This window comes from Lagenorhynchus albirostris, chromosome 19 (genome assembly GCF_949774975.1).
Source record: "Lagenorhynchus albirostris chromosome 19, mLagAlb1.1, whole genome shotgun sequence".
NCBI classification, from domain to species: Eukaryota; Metazoa; Chordata; class Mammalia; order Artiodactyla; family Delphinidae; genus Lagenorhynchus; species Lagenorhynchus albirostris.
In genome coordinates, this window is record NC_083113.1 from 47135435 (window position 1) to 47155033 (window position 19599).

Genomic DNA, 19599 nt, shown 5'->3' on the forward strand with positions numbered 1-19599 from the left:
GGCAGTTTGGGGACAGTGGTTCTCGGTCCTGACTGTGAAGCCTGTTAGGAATACAAATCGCCCCCTTTCTGGAGTATCCCAAACGGTCTTCGGGTAACTCCAGTGTAAGCCAGGTTCAGGGGTCTCTCAGTAAGGGGCTCTTTCTGGCGTGGAGGGCTCTCCTGGTTCTGGAGGGTCATTGTGAGACCTTCTAGGTGGGCAGGTACACTGGTGGAGCAAGAGATGGGCACTGAGACTGCCACCAGAGCAAAATGGCAGCCCCTAGTGGGCACTCTTCAAGGCACAGTGGATCCCTTGGAGGAGTCATCACCGGAATGTGAGATAGACGGGGATCTCTGTGATCACCCGGCAGGACCCACACCACGAGGACAGCCCATCTGCGTGAAGAATTTGAGGAGGGGGACATTCTGGCTTTGGTGCAGTGACCACGTGACCACTGGGCTTCTGGGCCCAGGTCGCGTGCATGGCTTTAAGGGTAGAGGGGCAGAGTTATGGGAGCTCAGGCCTCGGAGTCTGGGCTCAACTCTGACTAAGGTGGAAGGGAGGAGGTGCTCACCATCTGTGAGCGTTTGTGGTCGTATAAGCAGCAGCAGGGAGTGATCCCTTGGCCTGGAACGAAGGACTAGTTTGGGAATAATGGGATGAAGTAAAGGAAATTGTGAACAAGCAGCTTGGTAACAGGAAGACTGTTGGGGCAATCCGCAGAGCCCTTCCCAGGGATGAGGGGGCAGCCCCAGCCGGGCTCCCCGGGCTCCTGGCACTTTGGTTACTTGCCTGCCTCATTTCTCAGAAGGTCACCCCCTTAGTTTGAAGGGGGAAATGTCAGAGATTCAGGGGTGCCTTTCCCTTACCTGTCCCAAGACAGACCCTCTACCTCAAGGGACCCTGATTATGGTCACATGTCATGGGGTGAAGAGGTGTCTGTGCCCTGGGCATTCGTCACAGGGAGTTGGAGCCCTCAGGTGGAAAGAGGGGCTGGCCCGGGAGGGAGAGGTCTGTCCTCCTGCGGGTGACACACCGCGTGGGACTGTCTGGCAGTATGAAACTTGAACTCTGGGTCAGGGACTTGACTCCACCACTGCCCTGGCTGTGTGGCTTGGATTTCTTCCTCTGTCCCATGAGTGCTTGATCTCTGAGGGCCTCTGTGAGCCTGGCTGGAAGCTGGCAGGGGCGTAGGTGGCAGGCAGGTCTGGGGCCAGGAAACAGTTTACCAGGCTGGCTGTGCGTTGGCGTCGAGGCAGCTCGAAGCCTCTTCCCAGGCCGGGCCACCTCGGTGGGAGCCTGAGTGTATCCTGGGGAGGAAATCCCTCCTGGAAGGCCAGGAGCTCAGAAGACTTCAAAGGGGAGAGAAGTTCCATCCGGTTCTCTAAGGGTCCACCCAGGGCACTCCCAGGCGTGCGGGGCTCAGGGTGCTGTCTCCCTGGCCGTCTCAGCCTGGATTCAGAGTGCCGGGAGTCATTTTTCTAAAACCCCCGCCTCGCCCCGGAGCTCAGGCAGCAGCAGGCCTGGGAACCGGCTGATGGAGTCATCCCCACGGGTGACTCGCCCCCCGCAGGCTCCCAGACTCTGCCTCCTGTCTCACCCCTTGGAGACAGGCCACCACTGCAGCAGAGCAGCCCAAGTATAGGTGCAGATCACCACTGTCCCAACCAGGAGTGGCCAAGTGTGGTCAGTGCCTTCCACTCCCAGAGGTAGCCCCAGGGTGAGGGTGGGGTAGAAGGAGCTGGATTGCAGATAAACTGCCCCAGAGCCACAGGAAGGTCCTGGAGAAACTTGGGCTCTGGTCCATCAGAAGGCCTAGTGATATCTGTAGCCAAGGTGCCCTCCTTCTCCCCAAAAAACCATCCATCTTCCAGGAAAAGCGCTTCCAAGCCCCTGTGCAAGCTGGGCCCTGGATACTGCGAGCTGGGTGTATGGCGAGGCAGCAGCTAAGAGCTCGGGTGCCCAGGTGGGCGGACCAGATGGGGACCTTGGCAAGGCTCTGGGCTTTGCCCTCATCCTCTGTAAAAGAGGACGGCTAAAATGACGCCTGTCCCGTGTTAAAGGGATTTAAGGTACAGGACGTGCCTAATATGGAGAAAACGCTCACAGATGTCAGTTATGTGGGCCAACGCTGAGGAAATGGTGATTCAGCTTGAAGGGAGTCCCTGTGACCGGAGAGGCAAGAGCCCAGCCTCTCTCAAGGGCTTGTTGGAGTTGATGTCATGGAGACAACAGGATTTCCTTTGGTGGCCCACCCCTTTGTTTGCATTTGCCCTGAGGGCTCGAAAGATGAAATACTCTGAAGCCATGGGTTTGAGGCTTGGAGGCCTGGAGAGATGACCCCCAGGGGTCTTCCCAGAGCCTCCAGCATGGGTCCCACCCCTGCCATCTGACCTGCCTCCAGCCATGCTCAGGGCAAGCTCCATGTGGGACAGGCCCGGAGGGGGCCGGAGAGGCACCCGTGAGTGGACAGTGGAGCCAGGCTTGACCAGGTTGCTTAAGAACACATGGGAAATGAGGCCCAGTGGGTCAGCCGGGCATGCGCAGAAGCTGGCTCCTGTCCTGGGGAGTGGGCAGGAAGGGCCACCGGACCACCCTGGGCAGTGGAGGAAGCCTTGATCCCTAGAGCAAACCCCAAGCCTGGAGAGAGGGGCTGTCTCGCACAGGGGGGCTAAGGCCCCAGCTGCCTCTACAAGACCATTTGGTTTTCCAGGCCGCTCCTGCCCAAAGGAGGCCTCCCCTGAAGGTCTCCAGATGAGCCCAGGTCAGGTGTCTGTGGTCCCCCAGAGTCTGGCTGTGCCGCTCTTGAACAATCAGACAGAGAGCTAAGTGGGCAAGAGACCCTTTGCTTCGTCTTCTGCCTCTTCTCCATCATGCTGCGGCCCTCGCTCCATCCCCTTTGCACCAGTTCCCAGCAAGACCCAGAAAAACAAGTCCTCATGCCCCCTCCTCCCACCCCTACCCCCCGAAAAAAAAAAAAAAACTTATAAGTGTATCAGACACATCGACTGCATTAAACACGATGAATTTTTTAGGCATGAGTTAGCAGGGTTACCATGGCTGCCTCTGCCCTGAGGGGCACACTGCTGAGGATTGATTGAAATAAATAAAACAGATTTACAATTTTCATACTTGGGAAGCAGAGAGCTGGAAAGGAAGAGAAGCAAGGGAGCTGTGGGGGGAGGATACAGTGAAACTCTGGAGCTTTCTGAACTTCCGGAGGGGAGGCCACTTCCTCCTCCCCTATTCTCATGTTATAGGACACGAAAGCTGCTCTCTCTTTAAATTTCTAAAGGATCCCAGCTGTTGGGCAGGGACAAGGCAGGGAGGGCCCTTTCCGGTGGGAATGGCTCTGGGCCCCTGTGTTCTCTGTACTTGACATTAGGCTGCACTTCAGAGTTATGGCTGTGAAGCTCCAGGTGTCTCCCAGGAAAGCCTGTGTCCCATTGGCCTTGGTCCGCTGAGGGGACGTGGACACCAGCTAGCGGCCAAAGGAGAGAGGAAGTGAGGGCCTGGCCCTCCATGCACAGTGTTGGCCTGGTCAGGACACGCGTGGCAGGGGATGGAGACGAAGGAAGGAGACTCAGGCTAGAGGGAGAAGGTGGGCCCTCTGGGGAAATGATCCGGCCCTGCTGTCCAGGATGCCTAGACGAGAGGCGCCTGAAGTGTGGTGTGCACCTTTTCTCACCTGCCGTGCATGCAGCCCAGGCAGGGGGAGGGCAGGGCCCAGAGCCACTGGGCGGGTCTTGGCTTCCACACTGAGACTTGGCCTTGCCCAACCTGGTACAGGTCCCTAGAAAAGAAGCGGCGTGTGGTCCCTTTCCCACACCACGACAGAGCAGAGGACAGCATCAGGCTCCCTGGTGGCCCGTTGGGGCTGGCCTCTGCCCGTGCCTTCACCAGTGAGGCAGCTTCCTCCCACCCAGCCTGGACCACATGGCCTCGGGGCACGACCGGCCTCTCCAAGCCTCCTGCAAGGCAGCTGATGGCTTCCTCCCACCCGCTCTGGCCCACATGTCACCTGAAGCAGGGGCCGTGGGTGGGTACCAGGCTGGGGACAGGAGAGCACCTCCCACCATGGCCACCACCGAGGCCAGTGGGTCTGGTGGATGCTTGGCCAGTGTTTGTGGTTAAAGGGACAGTGACACGAAGCTCACAGCAGCCCAGCAAGTGTGGTGTGGCCACCTTCAGGCAGGCACTGCCCCAGAGTGCCTTCCTCGGCCCCAGCAAGTGTCTTGGCCTTTTGAGGCCGCCCCAAAGAAGGCCTCTCTGTGCATTAGGGAAAGTGGCAGTGCCCCTCTTGCGTCCCGGGGGCTTCAGAGCTGACCGAAGGCAGATTGCTCCTCTGAGAGCTCCTGGTGTGTGACAGAGGGACCAAAGAGAGCTGTTCCCTCCCCAGAATGAACCCAGACCCAGAGCACGGGAACAGCTGTCCAGGCAGCACCGGGTGGCTGGAGGAGAGTGAGCCAGAGCCCCATCCGCGGGGCCTCGCGGCCACACACCACAGGCCACCTTGAGGCCCACGCACGTGGACCCCGGCCCTAAGGTGGGCCTCCAGGTTGTGTCCCCCCAGACCCCATCCAAGTTCACGCCCACCCCACCTCTGCCTTGTCCCCAAGTATTTTCCAAGCCATCGTCTCATGATGAATAGCACTTTAATATGGGTATTAAAAAATATGGGCAAATGTTTAATGCTTGCAAGCTGTGTTTCATTATTGATGCTCTGCTTGAGAGCCCAGCAGGCAGCTCAAGCCGGGCGGGGGCTCAACAGAGAAGTGATGACGCAGCAGCCCTGCAAGGCAGCCATCTGCCAGGCCCCCCCGGGCGGGGACAGCCCCCGTGCCCGCTCACGACAGGCACCTAGGAGGCAAAGTGGGGAAAGGAACTTGGCCTCTGGGTCTGCATCCACCCTTCCTCGTCCCCTGGGCAGCTGTGTGACTAGGCCTCTCTGCCTGAGGGTACAGGCTTGTATGAGGACTCAGGATGCCGCAGGAGGAGCCTGGGGCCGGGCGCAGGGAGACTGAGGCCGCCTGTGTGGGTCGTGTCACAAACTCAGGGCTGAGTGAAAAGTGGGCCCCTTTCCTTCCTCCCCCACCTTCCTGATGCAGGAGGAAGAATCCTGCTCAGGTGTCCAGAGCTCGCAAGGTACAGCCCAGCCCACCGACCCAGATGGTGCCCTGAGCCTGGTGAGCACGTGCAGACGTGAGCCTCTGACCTTTCCATCACCCCCGAACTGCCCCAAGTGGACTCATGTAACACCCTCTGCACAGTGCCCGGCGTGTGCTTACGGCTCCCCGGGAGCTAATACTTTATTATTCCTGCCTCCTGGAAGCCTCATGACCCAGCAGTCTGGAGGCATCTTCCTTTTCCGCAGTCTACAGTGACCTTGGGATGAGACAGCAAAGACCAGGTGAGGTGACAGGTAACGCCCACCGCCACTCCCCTCCACTTCCTGCCCCTGCCGGTCTGCAGGGCTGGAGCCCCCTTCGATGGAGCCCTATGAGCCGCTGCCGCAGGCCTCCAGGCTCTGTCCAGTGGCCTCCTGGGGCGGGAGAGACAACCCCCCTGAAGCAGGTGTAGCTGCGGACATCCAGAGCCCAGCGGGCAGGGCATGAAGGCTAGATGCCGCTTGTGCCGCCGCTGCCGCTCCTCCATGGTCCCTCTTCCCGGCTCCTCCCCGGCCCTCCCCTCCTTTTCCCTCCACTCCCGTGGTGGTTTAATTAGCGGTGCTCAGGGGGAGACCCCTTGGTGTGATGTGTTGTGGCTGACGCTTCAGGCTGTCCTGGCGGCTTGGGCGTCTCCTGAGGTCTCCCTGGACCGGGCAGCCAGGTCCTGGGTGATAGGCTGAAAATGTACCGTCAGGGCAGCTGCTGTCTGCATACCAGGCTGGCACAGCATGCCGGGGCATGCCCAGGAGCAGCTAAGAGATGTGCTGGAATGGGGCGGAGGAACGTCTCCGGGGCTGTTCATGAAACCTTGGGTGGAGATCAGCGCGGCTCCTCCATGCGGTAATGTGCAAAAGTGATTCTTGGTATGAGGGACATGAGGGTCACAGGCAAGGCCCTGCCCTTTGCAGCTCATGTTCTGGTGGGAGAGACATAAGGGGACCCAGTAAACGAGTCCATCAACCAGATGACTCAGGTGATGAGAAACGCTTAGAAAGAAACAGGACTTCCCTTAGAAAGGGCTGGTGGCAGAGGGGTGCGCATGGGACAGAGGCTTCCCCCGAGGCTGGTGTTGGAGCTGAGATCTCCATGGCTGGAGGGAGCCAGTTGTGCGCTGGTCCCTGGGAGGAGCTGCCCAGGCCAGGGCAGAGGTCAGGAACAGAAGAAACACAGGAGAGGCCTGCACGTCGTGGGTAAAGGAGGACTCATAAGAGCTGAGGTTGTGAGGAGCTGACCAGAAAGTGTGAGGGCCTGGAAGCTGTGTTCAGGAGCTGGGTTTATTTAGATCCAGCAGGAAGCCGCTGAGGAGGGCCATGCTCTGATTAGGACTTTTTAAGAAGCGCCCCAGTTGGTGCATGGAGGGTGAATGGTGAGGTGAGAGGAGACACAGGGAGACCCAATTAGAAGCTGGCTTGGAATTGACCAGGCAAGAGAGGGCTGACCCTTGGCCCAGGGCAGGGTAGCTGAGACGGGCCAGGAGCCAGGTGTGCCCTGCAGGCAGAGCCCCTGGGCTTGTTGGTACACTGGACAGAGGGGCCCAGAGGATCAAGGAGGACTCCTTGGTTTGGGCTGGAGCAGCTGGGTGGGCAGTGATGCCACTTCCTGAGGCCACAGGGCACCGATGCCCCCCTGAAGGCTGGGGGACCAGAGTCTAAGGGGAAACCAAGAGGTGTGCTTTGGCCCCGCCGAGTCTGAAGTGCCTGTTGGGCCGCCATGCGGGGCATCCACCAGGCAGGCGGTGTCCATCCGGAGCTCAGTGGGGGCTCAAGAGGCACGTGTGGGAGCCGCTGATCTAGAGATGGCTTTGAAGATTTCCATGGGACCGGACATGACCACCAAGAGGTGCAGACCAGGGACAGAGCAGAGGAGGAGAGCGCCGTGGTGGCAAGAGTATTTCCGGAATACTCTGCATCCCTGACCTTCTGTAGCTCCCCAGTGTTTCCGGGTTCTTAGGGACACCAGGAGGCCTTGGCACCCGCCTCTGCTCATCGCCACCCCCTTGCCTATCCCTCCGCACCCTCCTCAGCCGTCCTCACATGACAGCACCACCCCCACCCCCGCCCTTCAGCTGCTGCAGGTCCCCTCAGGCCTGTGGTCCCTGGAGAGCGCGGCCTGGCAGCAGCCTCAGCTGTTGGCCCCGTCATGGAGACGGCAGCAGCTGCAGGCGACGGGCATTTGTGACCATTTGTCAGAACGCTCCCCTTCCTCCCCGGCCTGCCCTCCTGAAACATTTCTATCCCACAGCCCTGGAGATGGGGTCGTCTTGGGGTGGGAGGACCACGAGGGGACAGGAAGTGCTGCCTAGGCTCCGCTGAAGGGCCAGGTGTCCTCCTGGGAGCTGGCCCTCGTCCCCCACCCATGGTACCAACAAGGTACCCAACCAGGGGTCCCATTTGCCACATACTGTGCACCCACACGAGCTGCCACTAGTCTTGATGACCGCCCTCTGAGTAGCCCCCATGGTGCAGGTAGATGTCACCCCCATTCGGAGGTGGAGAAATTGTCACACAGACACACTGGGCCACACAGCTGGGCAGGGGCACCGGGCTCCAGGGCCCGGGCCCCTCCTCCACCCACACCAGGTGAGCAGGGGGGCTCCGCCTGCCCTCCCGCAACTGTGGCAGGGCTTTCCCCACACCACCCGCCAGCCCCGTCCCCCCAGCAGCTTTGTTTCCATTTCTCTGGTGGTTTCTTGCCCAAGCCTGCCGGTTCCAGCCGGGCCTAGGCTGGAGACGGCCTGCCTGCTGTCTGCGCCTCGTGGTTTGGCCTCTCTGTTACCAAATGCTCCAGGATTTTTTGGAGCCGGGTGTGGGGAAGAAGCTTCTCCAGTCTGGCCCCAAGGCGTGGCTGGCGTTTGGAAGGAAACAGGAAGCCAGACCGTGATGATAACGCCGAGTTTAGTGTGAGCTCAGCGACCTGGGGTGGACATACTTCAGGCTCGTGGGCTCCAAACGGGGCTCATTTTGTCCAGCACCTGAGACCTTGAGGCCTCAGACCCGTCATCCCCACAGGCCTGAGGCCTGGTCTGTGGATGCTTCCCTGGAGCAGAGACCAGGAGGAGATGGGGACGGGGTGCCTTGCTGACACCGGCCCCCAACAGGCAGGGCTCGGGGGCCACACCCCACCCTCCTTACCAGCCACTTGCCAGCTCCTTGGTTTGCTCTTCTTAGTTTCAAGAGCCTTGGGATCCTTAAACTCCCAGCAGGAAGGCCTGCTCATCCCCTCAAGGCCAGGCCTCTGTGGGCAAGCGGCCACCTAGGGAGGTCAGCAGGCTTCCCTGAGGCGTGTGCTTGATACCTGCCTGTCACTGTGGACGTCACCTTGGCCCAGGGACCCTGGGAAAACTGCTTTCCTCCTCCATTCTCTGGGTTCCCTGTTTTCCCTTTTATAAAATGGAGTCTCCTTTTCACAAAGCCCAAGCCTTATCCCCCCCAAGACTCTTATGAGAGGAGAGATAGTGGGAAGAAGTGGCCCTAAGTCATCCCGTGACCTTGGCCAGGTCACCTGGCCTCCCCACCAGAGTTTCATTATCGGAACAGCGAAGGTAGAACTCAGGGTTGCCTTAGGGCTTGTTCGCCCCACGAGCACCTACCGAGCCCCTGCTACGTGCAGGCACCACTCCAGGCGTGGGTGGCACCATGAAGAGCCCACACAAGCTCCTGACCCAGGGCTCTCACGGGGGAGGGTGGGGGGACACCATCCGCGGATGAGCAGAATGCGGATTTGTCACGTGAAGATAATCTCTAGCCAGAAAAGTAAAGCCAGGAAGGGACACAGAGCGCCTTGGCACATGGGGAGGCGTTGCTATGCTATGTGGGAGATCAGAAAGGTACCTCAGGGCTCCTGGGGCCACACTGGCAGCCAGAGGCCCCGCTGCTTCTCTCGGGATCCCACTTCCTGGCCTGGGGTGGGCTGGGGGAGAGATGGAGCCCGTGGGGCTCTGGAGTTGCCGAGAGGCGTGGAGCCAGGTCCGCTGTGAGCAGCCCCCTTGGCCCTCCGCGGGCCCAGAGCCGCGGTCCCACACCAGGCCCAGGAAAGAGCAGGTTTCCTCAGGAGAGGGCTCGGAGCTGCGGCCCAGAGGCCTCCAGAGCCTCCACTCGGCCCGTTTTCCAGGCAGCTCTGCCTCCTGCTGAACGCGGAGAACATCTTCCACTCGATGGCGGACATCCTGCTCCGGGAGGAGGACCTCAAGTTCGCCTCGACCATGGTCCACACCCTCAACACCATCCTGCTGACCTCCACTGAGCTCTTCCAGCTGCGAAACCAGCTGAAGGACCTGAAGACCCCGGTACTGCCCGCCCACGGGCTCCAGCCTGGTGCTATCTATGTGCCCACGGGCGCGGCCATGCCAGCCCAGCCCTTGTTACCCAGAGGTTGGCGGGGAGGAGACGAGAATGTGACCTGAGGTCTCCCTGGTCCGCCGTCAAATAGGGGTCCCCCTGGGTTGGCTGCGTGTAGGCGCCAGCCATGGGAGGGAGTCACAGCGGGTTTCCTTGGAGCTACCCGCTCTGCCCACAGAAGACTCCAGACCCCGCTCCAGGTCCACGTGCCCTCCCTGACACCCTGCACCCCACCAGCACTGCCCCCTCGCACACAGGGTAGGTTGGGTTCCGAGCCCGCCTTGCAGGACCTGCAGGGTCAGACCTGCTGGGCCGTGTCACCCAGTCAGGGTCAGGCCTCTGGATTGCAACCCCACTGGGGATCCGGGGTCGTTGCTCTCCTCACCCTCCTCCTTGGCCAGGACCCCGCTCTCCCACAGAGGGACACATCTGTCTTACAGGATGCCCCGTGTAAGCCAGGGTGTGTCACAGTGCTTCCTGGCCCAGGCTTTCGGTGAGGCCCACCAGGGCTGGTCAGAGAGAACAGGGAGGCGCTCACCATTCTACCGAACTGCCCTGGGGGACACGGGTCAAAGGCCTCGCTCGGCCCAGAGGGGGGCGGCTGAACTGCAGAGGGCCCCCAGGGGTAGCCGCCATCCCGGACGTGCCGGCAGCTCCAGCACGTTTCATCTGGGCTGTGGTCACCACCTTCCCATCTCAGACCCTGCCTCGGCCCTCTCTCAGGGAGTCTCTAAGACATCCAAGCCTGTGCCTGAGGGCATCTGGGGCCGAGCCACTGGGAATGACCCAGGCCACACCCCTGCCTTCTTCCTGTGGTTCCTTCCAGACATTCGCAGAGGCCTAAAGAATGTTCCTCAGGGCAGGGGCTCTCGAGTGTAGGCTCAGCTCCTGGGCTGGTTCCCGAGTGTAAGGTGGGCTGCAGAGGAGGGAAGAGACGGCATTTGAGGACGGCAGGAGGGCACTGCCGGGGAGAGCCTGGGCCCTGAGGACGCTTCCTCCCCGCCCCCCTCCGGTCACACCCCCTCCCAGCCCCACAGGCTCAGGGACCACGGGCTGTGGAGAGGACGATTACTGTTGTTTGCCGAGGGCAGAAATACCAGCACAAAGGACAGGCTCACTCCCAAGCAGCAGGCCCTCACAGCCATCACCACGTGGCTCTGTGGGACGGAGAGTAATGACAGGGTCTGAGGAGGAGCTGTCAGCGTTTCCTTTGTGACAGCCCGTTCCCAGCTGGGCTCCCTGGCGCTCTGAGAGGGGCCCTGAGTCTGGGCCGCGCACCCGCGGGGAAGGAGCGGGGGCTCGTTTAACTGCTTACGCCTCTCCCCCCTCAGGAGAGCCAGAACCTGTTCTGCTGCCTGTACCGCTCCTGGTGCCACAACCCAGTCACCACGGTGTCCCTCTGCTTCCTCACCCAGAACTACCGGCACGCCTACGACCTCATCCAGAAGTTGTATCCTTCACTCACTGTTCTTCCAGCCCAGCCTCTTTGGCGGGGGGGGGGGGGGGGGGGGGGGGGGAGCGGGTGCTCCCTTCCCACCCACGTGGTGGCCCGATTGCCATCCTTCTGCCCTGACCCTATGCTCCGCCTCCAGGCCTTGGGCCATCAGGACCCGTGAGGGCACAGTGAGGGGTGGATTCCAGTAAACAGGGTCATCTAGGGCCTCGTAGAGGGGAGCTAGCCCTGCAGAAGCTTTGTGAGCTGGGGATCAGGGATGGGTGTTTACCTAGGTAAGGGTGTCCCGAGAAAGAGGCAGGGTGCTCTCTGCGCAGTGCTGGGGCAGGGTGGGGAGAGAAGGTCCGGGAGCAGGGGGGCTGCCGGGCTGCAGCAGGCCGGTAGGTGAGGAGCTCAAGACCTTTGGGGCCCACAGAGCCAGGGCCCAGCAGAGGACAGGACAGGGAGAAGCAGGCTGGAGGGGAGGCCTCAGGGAGACGGAGCGCCGCTCAGGGCCTGCCTCAGAGAAAGGCATCCATGGTCGGCTTTTTGTTTGAAACACCGTGAAGCAAACCAGCTTCCTCTGTGAACGTCTGGTGTGTGACCCGGATTGGACGGACATTTAGGATGCAAAATTGGTCTCCTTCCCTGATGGGCCAGGAGTTGGGGGGTAAGGAGAGAGGGGCCCTGAGGTGCCTCCACTGAGAGCCCGCTGTGGCCTCGCCTGGCTCCCTCAGGGTGCCCGCTCGCCTTTAGACTACGATTTGCTCCTCTCCGCCACTGGTGTGACCCGAGGACTGCAGGCCCCAGGCTTGCAGCAGCCCTGACCTTGGCCCTGCTGACAGGCATCCACTCAGGCAGGAACAGGGCCTTTCCTGCCCAGCCCTCCCCCATAGGCTGCAGGGCGGTGTGAGAGCCTTTCAGGGCCTGCAGGGCACAGAGGAGAGAGCAGCGGAGCAGAGCCGGAGTGCCGCGCAGGGGGACAGCTATGAGGGACAGAGAGGCAGGGGGACAATAGGCTGCTGTCCTTTGTGTCCTGATCCTGCTCAGGTGGAAACATGCTCTGTGCCTGCAAGCCAGGGCCCAGTGGGAGGTGTGCTCTGTGCCGCTGGGTTGAGCCCCTGGGGCCCAGCTCCCCGGCTGCCCCCACCCCCAGAGAGGCAGGCTGCCCTGGCCAGTGGTTCCACTTCCCTTGACCACCCACCCAGCGGGGACCTGGAGGTCACTGTGGATTTCCTCACGGAGGTAGACAAGCTGGTGCAGCTGATTGAGTGCCCCATCTTCACATGTGAGCGCCCTGCCTCTGGCCTCTGCAGTCCTGGAGGGAGGTGGGAGGGAGAGCAGCTCTTGGCTACCACTGGGGAGGGAGCGAGAACAGTCACCCCAGGGATGCTTCTAGAATGTCAAGAATGTAAGGATGGGGATGACAGGGCTGAGGAGGTACACAGGGCTGGGACATGCGCATCAGAGCGTGGGTCCTGCCCGTGCACCTTAAGGCCGGGCTCGACACAGGCCAGCGCTGAGGGCAAAACCCACCTGAAGAATAGTGTCACCTCTGCGGGGGGAACTGGAGCAGTGCCATCGGGGGGCAGGTGGAGCAGCCGTCCCAGAGCTGTCCCCGGCCACCCCTCCGAGCACACTGCCCTCTGCTGTGGCTCTTGGAAGCTGGGGGCACCCTGGGCCCACCCGCAGGTTGCTCCCTTGTGCCCAGGATCCACGCCCTCGTCCCTCTGCAAAGCAGAGCTAGCGTTTGCCAGGAGCTGCCTGATTGTAACACCCGGGCTGAATGTGCAAAGTGGCAGCTGGCTGGGGTGAGCGCAGCTCCTGGCGCCTCGACACATACAGTGCCCGCTCCCCAAGGCAGGCAAGCCTCTGAATGACGCTCGTGTGCTTACGGCCCGGTAGCGAAGCCGGGAGGCATCCCTGCCGGTGGCCACCCTCCTGCCGGGCTGGTCACCCAGGCCTCCTGCTGTGGTGGCGCCCCGATCTGCCCAGGCCAAGCCCGTCGGCCTTCACCCTGGAGCCCAAAGGCAAACCCAGGGGCCGAGGGGCCCCCTCCCATCCAAACAGAAGACAGCTTCTCCAAACAGCCAGACATCACAGTAACAGATGCCCAGGGGACCCAAGAGCAGGAGGGAGACCCTGTTCCCAGGGCAGTGCATCGAAGCCTGTCCCAAATGGCCCCCTGGCCTGACATTTCACTTCCCCAAAGGCCTCCTAGGGCAGCCTGGCACACGCTCGCCTGGGGGCAGGTCCAGCCTGACCCTAGAGAAGCCGTGAGCACCTCTCCAGGCCCAGGGCTTTGGTGGGGTGACCACAGCAGACGTCCCCTGGTCCTGCCCAGCACCCATTCCAACCCTAGGTTGCCTAGACCCCCCTGGTACCTGGCTTGGCCCCGTAGCCCAGCTTACCCAAGGCCCAGGACTAGATTCAGAACAGGTCCCCGCCTCTTCTGGAGTCGCTGGGCCTGGGCAGGACTGCCACCTGGGGTGAGGGGAGGGGCTGCTGTGAGAGGCCCCTGCTTCCTGGCTCACCCTGGCCCCAAGGCCCCCGTCCAGCTGCTGGGGTGACATGGTCTCTCCAGAAGTTTGTGATTTGTCCTCCACCAAGGACGCCTGAGACTGGGCCTCGGAGAAGGTAGAAACGAGTGATGCTGCTGGAAGGGCTCAGAGGAGAGCCACGTGGGCCTGTTTATCTGGGACGGATGCTGGGCAAGACCCGGGTGCGTCTCCCCGCCGTCTGGTGGGGGAGGCAGGGCTGGTGTCCGACATGGATTTCCAAAAGCATCCACCAGACACTCAGGGGCTTGATGGGTGTTTGGTCGCACGCCAAAGCGTTTTTCCTTCCTGCCCTCCCTTAAAGCTGCCCTAATCCAGTCGTTCTCTCCGGCTCACCCTATTTATAGCTCGCGCGCTGGCACGTGCAGAGCAGACCCGGGAATCTGTTACGCTACAGGCCCCAGGCCCCCTCATCGCCAGGGAGGCAGTGAGTGCTGGGGAGGGGACCAGGCCTGGCAGCAGGTTGGGGGTCGCCAGGCTGAGGTGACTGTTGGGAAGATCAGACGGAAGGCAGGTGGGCAGGTCAGAAGAGGCAGGGGGATCATGGGGACGGCTAAGACGCTGCAGGAGGAGAGGCAGCCATGTCTGGCTGAGAGGAGCCCCGGCCACCAGGCTGGCCCTTTCCTGGCCAGGCGGAGGTGCCACCCAGAGCAGTGCCTGACCCCTGCCCTCTGCCCTCCCGCAGATCTGCGCCTGCAGCTGCTGGATGTGAAGAACAACCCGTACCTGATCAAGGCCCTGTACGGCCTGCTCATGCTGCTGCCCCAGAGCAGCGCCTTCCAGCTGCTCTCCCACCGGCTCCAGTGCGTGCCCAACCCCGAGCTGCTGCAGACGGGGTAAGTGCCCAGCTCGTGGGGGCGGGGCTCTGTCAGCGAGCAGGGCCAGGGCTGGCCGGGCTGGCAGGGCCTGGCGAGCGGGAAGTTTTAAAGGGGCTACCAGGGCCCGCCCTCAGCTCGGCATCACACCTCCTGTCACTGCGGACACTGTCCACCCTTCAGCCACTTGCCCGTGGGTTTCCATATCAGAGCACCGGGCTGGGAGATTCTGGGAGCGTCTATGCGGTGGTAGGTAGTTGGAATACCTTCTCCCAGCAGTCAGGGTGGAGTGAAATCAAAAAACCTGAGAGCATGCTGGCGTGACCCAAACAGAGGCCCCTGGAGAGAAAGTCCAGAGGGGAGGAATTCGTGCCCCAGCTCAGCCACTGCGTCCCAGGTGGTACGTGGGCAAGAGAGCTACATAGGGTCCCTCCCGGGCCTCAGACAGCCCTCCCTTCCCATCTGTAGCAGAGGCTCAACGCTTGGCCACTGAGTGACCCTGGCACTGCTAGGACCCTCCCAATCTCCTCCTGACTGGAGTGGGAGGCAAGGGTGCCCCCGTGGCTACCCCGCTTGCGACCTGTCCGCGGGAAGCACGGGTCCCAGGAGCTCTGCCGTGGAGAGGCCCAGCACGGCAGCCTCTGGGGAGGAGGGCTGCAGCCCCTCGGGGGCATCCAGGCTCCCACCCTGAACCCACTGCTGGCCCGGTCCCCAGAGCCTGTTGGGTCATGTCTATATTTGGTAACCCTTGGAGGCTTTGCCTCATCCACAGGCATTTGGCATCAGAGATGGAAAATTTCACTTGTCGGGTCGCCATGGAAACAAGCAGAGCCACTGAGAAGATTTACGCTGAATGGAGCGCACCCAGCTTGCATCAGATGCCCTGTGTGTCTAGAATTCCCTCCCAAGCTGTTAGACCCCCTCGGCAGGCCTGGCGCCTCGCCCCCCGCCAAAGGTCTCGGGCCTTTGCCCTTGCAATGGATGCAGGCAGCCTTGAGATGGGCCTGCCCGGCACTCTGGGCCCCTGACCCGAGCCCCTGTGCCCTCCGTCTCCCAGGGTCTAGGCCGCCACCACCCCTCCCACCTGACCTGGTCTCTCCAGGGGCTGGGCGTGGGGCCCCTAATGGGCTGTCGGCCTCAGGCCGCTGGAGGGGCTGGGAGCCCCCAGCAGGTGTGGCCTCCAGGCCAAGGCCCAGCTCCTGCCCACCCTGCCCCTTTCCCCAGACGGCAGCGCTCAGGAGTGGAGGGCTGGTCCCTGTCCCAGCTGCTCCTGGTGCCACCGGGTAATCCTCAGGGGAAGGCACTCAGCGCACTGAGTGTCCCAGGGAAGCGGGAGCAGCTGCAGAGTTAGGTGTGCATTTTATTCCCTTGGCCGGAGCACCTCTATCTCCTGGGAGTCGGAAAGGCCCTGACGCCACACCTCGCTTTGCTGCCTTGGCCTCTGCTGGCCTTTGCAGTGCCCAAAGGGTGTTAGGGTCACCCTGGCAGCCACTTAGGAGGGAAGGTACAGCTGAAATTGAGAAGGAGGCAGGAACGGCTGCTTCCCTGTGACCTCTGGGCCAGGCCACAGCCCCTGTGCTGCTGAGGGCCAGTCCCTTCTCAGAGCTCTGCCTGCTGCATCTCCTCATATAGGAACATCCTATGGAAAAGGAAGGCAGGCTCAGAGTAGTTGGACTCCTCCCTGCGCTCCCTAAGCCAGAACAGAGCAAGTCTGCAGAGGAAAGCTGGGGGAAATGAGGCTTTCCCCCAGATCTCCCGTGGTCAGAGTCAGGAAGTCTTGAGCCAAAGGGCTGAGGCCTCTGGGTCAGTGGATGGTTCACAGGCCTGGACTGGATCTGGTCCGAGCTCTGCTGCGGATTTGCTCTGTGACCTCAGGCAAGCCCCATGCCCTCTCTGGGCCCTTGGTTTCTTCATCAGTAAGTGAGCATTTGGACTGAATGGATCCTTGAGGTTCCGCTCAGTCTTCAAGGCTTTGGGTTCCCAGCCTTTCTTTGCAAGGACCTAGGAAGAGCTGTCATAGAAAAAGGCAGCAGAGCCTTGGGCAAGGAAGGGGCCTCAGGAACAGCTGGGGGCAGGGTCAGGTTGCAGGGTTGGGCACAGAGGGACAGCTCCCGCCCTGGAGAGGGGGCTGAGGACAGTCTCAGCCCCGGGAGAGGCGGGCAGCTGGAAGACAGCGTCAGGTTGCCTGACAGGCCCGTGTGCCGGGAACAGCTGGGGGAGTCTCTGCTCCTTGCCCATCCCCCCCCTTCTGTGCACTCAGGGTGCCGGCAGGACTAGGGAACCCTGGCCCTCCGCTCGGGCTTCTGGGCCACTCCCCAGGGACCATCTCCTCAGTGAGGCAAGAGGGAGCCTCTGAAGGAGAGGCTGGTGACAGGTGTGTGGGTGCGGTGGCAGGAGAGAGGGCTGGCTTTGGGTTCTGGAACTCCAGCTCTGTGCTGCTGGCTGGGTGTCCCCTAGCCACTCACTGCCTGAGGGTTGCTGCAAACACACAGAGAACATGAAGGCCTGAGCAGCGGCCGTGCCCACTGTGACTAGCAGGGAGAGGCCCAGCCTCAATGCTCAGCGGAGTCCCCGTACCCATGGACATACCCCTCCCTGCTACCAAGACTTGAGGCCAGGAAGGGTCTGCCCCAAAGGGACGCTGAGTCATGGGGGGGAAGGACTTCTTGCCTCCGTTAGGGCCCAGAGAGCAAGGTGCGGCCCAGTCCTCCCGACGCCTACCCTCACCTGGCCACATCACCCTGGATTTGCCATCCATTGCTGGCATCTCCCTGGAAACCCCTAATCTCAGTTTCCCTCCTCTGGATCTAATGCAGAGAGTGTTGCGGAGAGGAGCATACAGGTCCGTGGGTGCCCAGCCCCAGACAGCACACTTCGGGATCATCTCTGGGCTGGGGTAGCATCTGGCCACCCTCTGGAGTTAGGGCTCCAAGCTGCAGGGTGTCCTTCAGCATCCTCAGGAGCGGGAGTTGCTCTCTTGGGGCAGTAGCATCCGGGCCACAGGTTACTAGGACAGGGATGGCCCTTCCCCATTCCCAGGGGAGTTGAAAGCAGCCAGAGACCAGAATGCTGCCCGCAGTCTGGCCCCCTAGAGCGAGCCCCACCCAGCTCGTTTTGATCTTTGTTGAATTTGCCTGAGTCCCAGCTCCAGAGGCAGGGCCTGAGGCCCAAGAAAGAAGCAGCCACGGCCACAGTCCAAGGTGTTGTCAGGTGGTGTGTCTTTAACAGGAAGGGACCAGGCTGAGTAGGGGTACAGGGGCCCACTTCCAGGCTCCAGATGGCATCCCAACCATGGGAAGAGTTCCCAATGCCCCTGGTCCTGGTGGCTGGTCAGAGATGGCTTTCAGGCTCTGACCATTGGTGGGCTGCGCCTTACCAGGAGCCAGGCTCGTTGGTGAGGGTTCCATTTGGGTGAAGCACCGTTGTGATTCACCCAAATGGAATGAGCTGCTGGGCCCCGCCTGGCCTTACCTCAATGGGACAGAGTTGTAGCCACAGTGGGCACCCATCGGGTACCTAGGCTGGGGCTGGGCATCAGGCCAAGTTCTTCATGTCAAGTATGGAGGAATCCTCACCCATGGGGGGGCTCCTGTGGCAGTACCCCCTTACAGAGGAGGATACTGAGTTACCTGCCCAAGGTCAAGTGGCTAGGGGGTGGTCGCGTTACAGTTGGGTCCAGGTCTGTCGAGCTCCTGTGCTCAGCTGCTACCTGGACCTCTCCTGCCATATTGGGGTCTTTTCATGAACTCAAAGGGCCCAAGGATTCTCTGCTTAGCTGATCAGCCCACAGCCTTCATGAGATCCCTTACCAGGGCCACCAGGCCTCAGGGCCTGGAAGAAGATCCTTCCCAGCCCACAAAGATCTGCTTCCAGTGAGGCCAGAATGAGGGAGAAGCAGAGTCTTTTCTTGGGACTCTCTGCTGGGGTGATGATTAGGAATGGGACAGGGGCCCAAGTGGATCTAGTCCCCCGGGGCAAGCTCAACACTGGGCTTGAAGGGGGCAGCAGGGCGAATGCATTGCGCAGCTATAGGGAGCATCAGGCCCGTGGCAGTTGTGCAGTGCACAAGCTGTGAGGCGGTACAGAGCAACTGCGGAGAGTGCTAGCAAGAGGAGTTCCCGGAGGCATCACCTGCCCAGTGGGGAGACCAGCTCTCCTTTTGCAGGGACAGAGAGTGACTGCAGGCCTCTGGGCCCCAACATTCAAAAACAGATGTCCTGCCAAGTTGAGGGCCAGTAGACTTCAGCCACCCCTGTGGTCCCCGGCCCTAGCCCTGCCCTAAAGAAAGGGCCAGGCTGCCTCCTCCCCCTTCTCCCTGGACCCTGTTCCAGGCCCCAGCTGGCTTCCTGGCTGGCTCCTAGCCCTGGCTTTCACCCCAAAGGGAGCCACTCATAAACAGGAAATGCTTCCCGATGTGATGCCTGCTCTGGGCACCGTTGCCAGCCCACAGGCTGAAGGCCCTATCCAAGCAGCAGTGTTGACTGGTCCCACCAGCTGTGGGGGAGGGGATGCTCATAGGGCTCCCTGCTCTTTGGGGCTGACTGCTGGGGACCTACACCTGGACTCCCCGAGGTCGAGCTCCCCCAGCCTGTGGCCCTGCTGTGGCTGATGCTTCCCCGCTCCAGCAGCCCCATCATGTGCTGAGACACTGACGCTGAGCCCTTCTGCTCCCTTTCTCCAGAGACGGTGTGAAGGCAGCCCCCAAGTCACAGAAAGCAGACTCCCCGAGCATCGACTACGCTGAGCTGCTGCAGCACTTTGAAAGGGTCCAGAAGAAGCACCTGGAAGTGAGGCACCAGCGGAGTGGGCGTGGGGATCACCTGGACCGGAGGGTTGTCCTCTGATAGGCCTGGCCTGGGGAAGGGCCCAAGGAGTGGTCCCATGGAGCACTTGGGGTCTTCAGGCCCCCTCCCCACAGAGCCCGAGGACCTGCCTCAGGGGCAGGGCTGGGCCTGGCCACCAGCGCAGGGCAGGGTAGGGGACTGGAAGCTCTGTCCATCCAAGCTCCTCTCACAGGCCCTCCAGCGCAGTCAGCTGCACTCTGGCATTCAGACAGAGCTGGCTTCCTGCCAGGGTGAGGCCGCAGCCTCAGACGCCCCCATTTTCTGGAATCGGGTTCTTTCTAATGCCCTCTTGTAAAAGAGCTTGACCTCCCCAGCGCACCAGAGCTCTGGCCTCCTGTGGATGTGTGTGTACATATGTGTATACACATCTGTGCACATAGGGACCAGCACAGAGGTCCATATGAATGGCGCACCCTCTGTCCCAATAAAGAAACGCAACCCGTGCCTGGCCTGCTCCTTCCCA

General features: G+C 61.5%; 1 protein-coding gene across 1 annotated transcript in view; it reads left to right on the forward strand.

The window, feature by feature from the left end:
• The window catches only part of VAC14 (VAC14 component of PIKFYVE complex), a 97899-nt gene extending 78300 nt beyond the window's left edge, over positions 1 to 19599 (forward strand). Inside the window, exons 15-19 of the mRNA XM_060132553.1 lie at positions 9261 to 9435; positions 10819 to 10937; positions 12128 to 12207; positions 14163 to 14313; positions 18974 to 19599. Coding sequence (XP_059988536.1) covers positions 9261 to 9435; positions 10819 to 10937; positions 12128 to 12207; positions 14163 to 14313; positions 18974 to 19136 — 688 coding nt within the window. The 3' untranslated portion in view covers positions 19137 to 19599. The remainder of the gene's footprint in view (positions 1 to 9260; positions 9436 to 10818; positions 10938 to 12127; positions 12208 to 14162; positions 14314 to 18973) is intronic.